Source organism: Lepidochelys olivacea, assembly GCF_965140295.1.
Source record: "Lepidochelys olivacea isolate rLepOli2 genome assembly, chromosome: 5".
NCBI lineage: Eukaryota > Metazoa > Chordata > Testudines > Cheloniidae > Lepidochelys > Lepidochelys olivacea.
Genome location: NC_140415.1, coordinates 126,868,831 through 126,877,788, shown reverse-complemented (window position 1 = coordinate 126,877,788; position 8,958 = coordinate 126,868,831). Strand labels below are relative to the sequence as shown.

The following is an 8,958-nucleotide window of genomic DNA, read 5'->3' as shown; positions in this document are numbered from 1 at the left end:
ACACTGAAAATATGGCTTCCACCCCTGAAAACCTCACAATCTAAGCAATCTACAGTCGTCTTCTTCACTGAAAGTGCAGCTTTGTCCTGCCACTCTGGCATCTCTTCACTGCTGCTGGTGCAGTCACTCAGACATTATTGATTTGTGACTCTCATAATTCACAGAGGTTAGATTTATACTCCAGAATTAGGAGATTGATTTTATATGGATTGTAATATGTTTAACAGCTATCTATGCATTCCATACTGTTCCCACATACAGGGCCAAAATTCTGCTCTTAGTTGCATCCATGCAAGTCCTCTGATTTCAGCAGGGATGCAGGAATATAACAAAGCAGAATCTGATCTTCTGTCTTTTTACCCCAGGGAAATCTTTTCCTCATTTTCAAAAGAGTTGGAAGGCAAGCCATTTTCTCTCAGTGTGACACCACTTAAAACTAGGATAACAAATGTAAAGTTCTTACAAATTAAGAGTACTGAAGGCCCTGATCCAGCAAAGTACTCAAGAACATGTACACCTTTAGGCACCTGAGAAGTCTCATTACAGTCATGTGGGTCTGCTCAGATGTTTAGACCCTGACCTAGCAAAGCATGTATTTCAGGAGTCGGTTTCTTCATAGAAAGGTCAAGAACTTCGACAGGTCAAGAATTCACTATACAAAGAAAGCCCTGTAAAGATGAGCCAAGCATTTAAATAACTCTTTGTCCCAAAGCCCCACAATTCCAGTTTCTATGGTACTTCTACAGATCTTAAATTCAGAATTATAGCTTTTCATCTCTCAGCCATCCCCCTTCTGGTACTGCACTCCAAGCACAAGAATCATGTCATTTGCTCTTGTCTGTGCTATTGCAACCCACTGATTTCACTGGTGTTGCGGTTCAGTGATGAGACAGAACACAGCTTTATGCAAGCAAACAGGCTGGTCAGCGGAGATGGGCTGTTCTGCCCCCCCGCCTTCCACCTTCTCCTTTTATTATATTTCTCCCCCTAAGCATTACACACTGCTACACAAAGGAATGTATGACGTTGATTCATATGCTTAGTTACCATCCTCTATCTACTACAATCCTGGTTCTCAGGCCTTGAGCCCAGGCTAAAGAAACCTCCCACAGTTGCTGTCCAAACAATCAAGTTCTCAGGGTTCATATCTAGCCCTTGTCCTTGGATAGAGCAATGTGTGCATTGCTCCTAGGAAACAGTCAGGGTGTGCCCCGCCTGCTTCCAGGTGGAATAGCTAGACATTAACCCTTCATCTCCCCTTTTTTTGTTTATTGAAGTTGGCCATCTCATGGTAGCCGCCAATTTGTTTTGTCATGCTATTTAACTCCCAGACAGACAAGGACATAACCTGGGGAGCTTTCCAGGGCAAAAATTTTACAAAGTCTTAACAAGGAAGGAATACATTGTACACAGCAGCAACAAAAAAATAAGCCCAATGATTACAAACACAAAATAACCAAAAGCTTAACATCTGCAATATAATCATCTAAAAGGGGTACACTTCTTTTACTACAATTGTGACCAGCAAAAGGCAATATAAGTATCATTCTACTAAGACAGCAAAGGGTGCCATCACTTAAATTTGCAGGAATATAATTAAAGGTGCATGAACCACAAGTAAAAACCCATCCTGATGGTAGGATGATATGGCCATAATTATATGAAACATTAACAGCATGGGAACAATTTAAAAGGGATTGAGAAATTTTTTGACAGCCCAAGGGCACCTTTGTACTAGTGCAGTTAACTACACGCGCACAGGTGACATTGTGAGCCCCGGCCGGGTACGGTGTGTGGAGGGATATAGCCGTGCGAGGCAGAGTATAGTTGGCCGGGCCCCAATTAGCCATGCTAGAGTACTGGGAGGAAAGATTAGCATAAGCAAAGAACAGTGTCTTATTCTCCTTCGGGCTTGTAACGGGGGAGGCGCTTCTGAGCCAACCCCTACAGGAAATAGCAGGCACAAAAGGCACACAATCATCACAGAATTTAGCAGTGATTTGGGCGAGAATCGCCACAAACAAAGTCTTAGGAGTTTCTGGCTGCTGATCTGCTGCCAGTTTTCATTGAGCCGTGGCGACCAATGCTTTTACTGCTCCCCATGTCACGGGCTGGCTTGGGACGCTACGCCTCCTCCGTTTCCGTCCCGCCGTTGTCGACTCGGGGGGCAACGCGGTCTCCTCCAAGGTCAGCTGAAACTCTGGTATGGGATTCGACAGCCCCTGGTGCCATGCCATGTTGTTTAAGTGCTGGTCGCACGCACCGGGCTGGAACCCACAACGGTCCTGCAGGGAGAGACACAGCAGCATATCCCCGACCCCAAGTGATTAGAGGTGCTGGGCCCAGCCACTGTGGATCGGGCAGCTGACGGTAAAAGACACGTGGTCTTTCCAGTACCTCAGATTTGTGAAAATGCCGATCCGCAGGGGTCTGCTGATCTGCATTCAGTGTTAAATTATTTAAAGTAAACAAGAGGATATACATTTGTTGTTGAATGTCTCCTAAGGTTCGGAGACGCAGCTCCCCTTGTTTTAATTGTTTATCTAGCAAGGTTTTGAGTGTGCGATTGGCACGTTCAACAATGGCTTGGCCCGTGGAATTATAAGGGATTCCGTGTTTAAGAGGGACGTCCCAGCGGGCACAAAAGGTGGAGAGGGCTGCAGAGCAGTAGGCTGGGGCATTATCTGTTTTAATTTGGCAAGGGCGACCCATAACAGAAAAGCAGGCCAGCAAATGGTGAATAACTTTGTTAGTGGCTTCCCCACGTTGTGGGGTTGCCCAAAGGAAGCCTGAATAAGTATCAACGGAAACATGTAAAAATGAATAGGGGCGGAATTGTGGCACATGAGTAACATCCATTTGCCACAGCTGATTTGCTGCGGTACCTTGGGGATTAACGGCATAAGAAAAAGTAGGAGCAGCAGCAGCACAGTGGGGGCAGGAACGAACAATGGAACGTGCATGATCAGCAGGAATGTAAAACTGCCGGGCCAAAACAGAGGCAGACTGATGAAAAAAGGCATGGCTTTCAATGGGGTCAGAAAAAAGGGAATTTACCTGACCACGCAACGCGCGATCGGCTCGTGCATTGCCCTCAGTGAGTGGCCCAGGCAGAGGGGTATGACTGCGAATATGAGCAACAAAGTAAGGGAAATGACGAGTGGCAAGAAGATGCTGTAAAGACAAAAACAGGTGAAGGAGGTCTGCATCAACCTGAGGGGTAATGAGGGCAAGGGGTAAATGATCAATTACCTGATAAACATAATGGGTATCCACAATTAAATTAAAGGGACAATCAGCAAAAAGTTGAAAGGCCAAAATAACAGCAGCTAATTCTGAACGCTGTGCCGAACGCTGAGGCAGTGTAAAACGAGAATGCCAACGAGGGGGGTCACCCAACTGATAAGTGACTACACCTCGGTGGGGAGAGCCATCAGATGTTAATATCGAGGGTGGTGTCTAACTTTGTAAGTAAATCACGGCCCCAAATATTGAGGTGGACAGGGAGCACAAAAGGGCGGATTGTAGCAAGGGCACGGCCTCCTGGTTTAGAGACCGTGACCCAAGACAAACTTTGGCGCCCGGGTTTGCTACCCCCAATCCCCCACAACTCTTTAGAAGGAACCGTAGGCCAACTAACCGGCCACTCCAGATCACGAATCACTGTAACGTCAGCTCCAGTGTCCACCCGCCCTGTAAAAGGAACATCATTTAAGAGAAGTGTTAACTGAGGTTTCGAGGGGCGGACTGACATTGTCAGAGCAACAAGTGGAGAAGATGCGCTGTGAGACGGCGAGTGAGACAACGTAGATCCAAAGCCTCCTCCGCCCCGAGTTCAATCCTCGGCAGCTGGCACCTGATAGGGGACTAAAATCAATTGTGCAATTGACCGTCCACGCGGGAGCGACTGTGGAAGATGAGTCCACACCTGAACCTTAATAATGCCAGTGTAATCAGCATCAATGACCCCTGGAATGACAAAAAAGCCCTGTTTCCCAGCATGTGAGCGAGGGAGAACAAGACCTACAAAGCCGGCAGGGAGAGGTCCCGTCACCTGTGTAGGTATGGCACAGACCTCCCCTGGCAGCTGAAAGTCAGTGTCCTCCTGCATGATCAAATCAAGCCCTGCACTTCCAGCAGTCGCTGCCCTCATAGAGTCTACGGATTCCAAGGCAGAGGAGCTATTGCCTGAGTAGGAAACACCCCTGTTTGGCCCTGGGTTTGGGGGGGACCCGTCGCGCGGTTTCCCGACCCGCCACGACACTGATTAGCCCAGTGATAACCTTTCCCACACTTGGGGCACTTCTTTGAGGGTCGGGCTGGTGCCTTAGATGAGCGGCACTCCCGCTGAAAATGACCCTCCTTACCACAGCGGTAACAGCGCTTCCCCTCCTTCCCAGTTTTTCTGAGGGCGGCAGCCAGAACTCCAGCCTTGTGGGCTTGTGTGCCAATGTTCTGGCACGCCCGCAGCATGTCTGAGAGCTCTAAAATACCAGAGGCTTGTGCTGCCTGGAGAGCACGGCGGCAATCCTCATTTGCATTTTCAACTGCCAATTTTAACAGGAGCTCGTGAGCTGCCTCAGTGTTATCCACCTGTCGGAGGATAGCCTCCTGCAATCTGTTGGTAAAATCCAAAAAGGACTCTAAGGCACCCTGACGGATACTGACAAAGCTTTTGGTAGGCTTGCCTGAATCCGGGACCTTCTTAAAAGCATGCTGGGCACAGGTGGAAATAATGGGGAAGACGGCCTGAGGGAGTTGAGACTGCATCTCAATAGTAGCAAACTGGCCCTCCCCTGCCAAATGCTCATAAATGATACCTTGCTCTCTATATACCTGGGCTTGGCGTTCTGCCATCTGCCGATACTCACTAAGCCAAATAACATACTGACTGGGTGACAACATCATGCGCAGCAGCGTTTTCCAATCCTCAGGGATTAGGGAGTACCCAGTACCCATCCCTTCAATGAGACCACGCACAAAGGTGCTAGTCAGGCCAAATTCATGAATTGCTTTCTTTACCTCTCTAACCACCGAGTATGGCAGAGTGGTCCAGGTGCCCACGGGGTTGCCCTGGTCATCATTCTGCCAGGTCACCGGGCAAACGGAGACCAGATCAGCCAGCTCCTCTGCTGTAAGATCTGATCGAGCTTTCGCTGCGTGAACCATTTGTTGCACCAGCGAAAGCTTCTGAGCAGATGCAGATGACTCTCCGGGGGGCCCCACGCGGGGAGGGTGATCACACACCGGCTCCGGTGGGGAAGGCCAGGGAGGCGGTGGTAATAGAGGCACTGGGGGCGAAGCAGGGGGAGGGATGGCTGCAGGAGCGGACGGGGGTGGCAGGATCGGCAGCTCCTCTGTTGGGGCTGGAGAGGGCCTTTCCGAGGCGACACGCTGTGTCGCATCGCCAGGAGGGGGGATGGCTGCAGGGGCGGACGGGGGCGGCGAGAGCACCAGCCTCGCGAGGGAGGGTCTGTCCGAGGCGACACGCTGTACCACGTCGCGGCAGAGGTGCCAGGCATGTAAAGCCTGCACGGGTGCCCGAGGCTCTTTGTGCAATGTCTGGCCCAATCGCTCCCAGTCTGCTAGCTTAAGGCTTCCAGCTTCAGGATACCACGGGCACTTGGCACGCACCTCCTGTAGCAGGAGAGTGAGTTCTCGAGCCGGGCAGTCATGCTGAGCCTTACGCAGCAAATACTGCAGCTCATTGCAGTGTTGCACTTGCAAAGCAGAGAGGGAGCTTCCCATACTTACCACAATGAAAAATACTCACCGGGATCCACGAAGCGGATGAGTGACGCGTCTGAAACCCTTGCCGGGCGAGGTGAGTGCTGAGGGCCCCACGTTGGGCGCCAGTTGTTGCGGTTCAGTGATGAGACAGAACACAGCTTTATGCAAGCAAACAGGCTGGTCAGCGGAGATGGGCTGTTCTGCCCCCCCTGCCTTCCGCCTTCTCCTTTTATTATATTTCTCCCCCTAAGCATTACACACTGCTACACAAAGGAATGTATGACGTTGATTCATATGCTTAGTTACCATCCTCTATCTACTACAATCCTGGTTCTCAGGCCTTGAGCCCAGGCTAAAGAAACCTCCCACAGTTGCTGTCCAAACAATCAAGTTCTCAGGGTTCATATCTAGCCCTTGTCCTTGGATAGAGCAATGTGTGCATTGCTCCTAGGAAACAGTCAGGGTGTGCCCCGCCTGCTTCCAGGTGGAATAGCTAGACATTAACCCTTCACACTGGAGTTGTACAGGTGAACCCAGAGCCAGATCTAGCCCCATGTCTTGAATTCTGCCACCAAGACTTACGCTACTCATCTCTTCCCAGTACAAATGAGTACTATGATACCTAGGGAGGTGGTGGAATCTCCATCCTTAAATGTTTTTAAGGCCCGGCTTGACAAAGCCCTGGCTGGAATAATTTAGTTGGTGTTGGTCCTGCTTTGAGCAGGGGGTTGGACTAGATGACCTCCTGAGGTGTCTTCCAACCCATATCTTCTACGATTCTATGATAAGGAAGCCCTAACACCCCTGCATGCTAGATCCAATCCTTATCTTCTGGGAAAGGCCCATACCCCACGACTTTCAAGCTACCGTCTATATCCCATACTCCAAGGCTTTTTACTTTCTTTTTATTAAGAGGTTTTGAAAAGCAAACAGGGCATTGCCAATAGCACTTTGTATTTTAGAAGTGTATCCATATACCTAGAAATAGTCACTAAACACAAAACGCAACGATACAAAAACCTCCAGCCCACATGAAATACCAGATCTCTCACAGGAGCAAAGCAGCACGCTATGACTGAAAGAAAGCGATTCCTCCTAACATGAGGGGGGAAAAAATGACAAAGACCCTGGGAAAGTCTGCCCTTGGAAATGTTAAATCCAAGATCTGCACTTCAAACAAAACAAATATTTCACCACATTGCATGTTCGGCTAACGATATGCTGAGAGGCTCAATACATAAATCACTGGACAAAACATATGGACTTAGCTCCATCAGGAGCAGTCAATCCAATATAACACTATAAACTAGGATATAAAATTGCCAACCAACATGGACATAACTAGATTGGCTGTAACCTTCAACTTCCTCAAACCTGCTCATCCAACAATCAATAGCAGCCCCTGCTGGGGAAGAAAAAGCTACCAGGATAGAGGGGGGAAAAAAGAAGAACCCATTTATAGAATGTAGAAGGAGAATGGAGACTGAACAAAATACCTGAGTATTAATTAATTTGGATAAACCCCACAGCTTTCACAATGGGTATGTCTACACTGCAGTCAGAGGTGTGATTACAGCATATGTCGACATATCCAAACTAGCTTTAACCTAGCTAGCGTAGGTACCAAAATAGCTATGAAGCCATGGGTGCAGACTCAGGCAGCCAGCCTCACACTGAATTCCAGGCTGCCACGGCTTTATTGCTATTGGTACCTGAGCTAGCTGGGCTAAAGCCATCTCGCGTACGTTCGCCCACACTGCAATGACACCGCCAATGGCAGTGCTGGCCTACCCAGCATGACATCAAATGAACTTACAGTAGTCCAGACAGAACTACATTTAGGCTGAACATTTCAGAAAAGCTGAAAGGATTTGGACAGCTAAGTCACATTCAGATTAATGGCACCTCTGTGTCAAATGCAGCCGAACACTGTATCACGGGCAATGTGCCCAGAATGCTGGGTGTTGTTTCAAAGAACGAACAATGTGGACACAATGATTCACAAGGGAAGCAGGTTAAACAAAGCCATGTGGACACGTTAATCAAAGCAGAAAAACAGTGAAGAAAGCTTTCCTGTATAGACAGGGAGTAGAAGTGACTCACCAGGTGGCACAGCCTCTAATGGCTGGGCCTGGCCTAGCAGATTCTCCTCCTCTGGCACCTCCTGCTGACAGCTGCTCCAGCCCTGCCTCTTCTCACATTCTCTTCTCCCTGCCAGCCAAGTCACATTCAGTCCCATCGCAGGATAGTCCAGTCACTGCCAGTGACCACATGCCAGATCTTTGGCCCTGCTCTGCTCTGATGTAAGGACTACATCAGGGAGTTTCACACCACCCTCCTCAGGCTCTTCCTCTACTCTGGTTCTTGTCCAGGGACACTGTAGCAAACAGAAAAGGACTGATTCCTCAAACTCCTTGCTGTTTTCCTGGGCCACTTCCTACCTCCTCCTGTCTCTAGGCCCTTTTCCCCAGCCCTTTGCTGGGACCACTCCTCCCTAGACTGACTCTTCACCCCCTTCCCAGGCTCTGCAGAGTCCTTTCTGGGTCTTGTCTGGAGGCCCAGCTTCTGTCTGCCTCTCCCCAGGCTCTTGGTGTGTCTGTGTCTCTTCCCTCAGAAACCTGCCACCCAGGCTCCCTTCCCGAGACTCATGTCCTTTTGTCAGTGTTCACCACAGGAGCTCTCTCAAGGCCTGTGGCTTTACAGTGCTTCTCCTGGCTCTTTGCTAGAGCTCCCTTCTCAGGAGGCAATCCCAACATCTACTCTCCCTCTAGTCTCCCTTCTACTCCCTTGAAGTCCTTCCTTTATTAGTCACCCAGCTTCTCCCCTGCTGGGCTTAATCCTAAACTGGACCTGGTCTACTCTACAGGTGCAATCAGGAGCACTAATTGTTCTGCCTTCAGTGAACTCTTTCTCTGCTTGTGTAGGATATACATGCCAAAGTCTATCAGGCAGCTTTGCAAGTCTCAGCCTTGATTGCTCACTTCTATGTGGAGATATATATATACATAAACCACCCCCCAAAATGCAAAACCTACACAGGCCAGATTCTGCAACTCTCAGTCACACAAACATCAATGAGTTGACTCCACTGAGCACAGGTAAGAGTTGCGTAGTCTGGCTCTGCGTGCACTTCTGGCTTTAACATTCCCAAACACTCTAGCAAGATAAAAGAAAAGCTCCAAAGAGAACTGAATGGAAACAGTCAGACTGCAATTTTTCAGTCTTCAC

General features: G+C 49.0%; 1 protein-coding gene across 4 annotated transcripts; it reads right to left on the bottom strand.

Moving 5' to 3' along the window:
• Positions 1-901: 901 nt before the first annotated feature.
• Positions 902-6,235, bottom strand: LOC311520883 (endogenous retrovirus group K member 21 Gag polyprotein-like). Of its 4 annotated transcripts, XR_014711725.1 has the most exons (3): positions 5,774-6,235; positions 3,058-3,867; positions 902-2,285 (listed from the first exon to the last, which is right to left on the bottom strand). XR_014711725.1 is itself a non-coding variant. In XM_084628770.1 (2 exons), the coding sequence occupies exon 1, from the start codon at positions 5,746-5,748 to the stop codon at positions 4,159-4,161; it is 1,590 nt and encodes a 529-aa protein (XP_084484896.1). In that variant the 5' UTR covers positions 5,749-6,235; the 3' UTR covers positions 902-2,285; positions 3,058-4,158. The 4 variants fall into 4 exon arrangements, 3 of the variants coding, with proteins under 3 accessions (XP_084484896.1, XP_084484897.1, XP_084484898.1); XM_084628770.1 differs by having other exon boundaries at positions 3,058-6,235; XM_084628771.1 differs by having other exon boundaries at positions 3,253-6,235.
• Between the last annotated feature and the right edge of the window lie 2,723 nt (positions 6,236-8,958).

What these genes read in the sequence shown, in the direction of transcription:
- LOC311520883 (XM_084628770.1), bottom strand. Translation starts at nt 5,748, where the DNA reads ATGGGAAGCTCCCTCTCTGCTTTGCAAGTGCAACACTGCAATGAGCTG.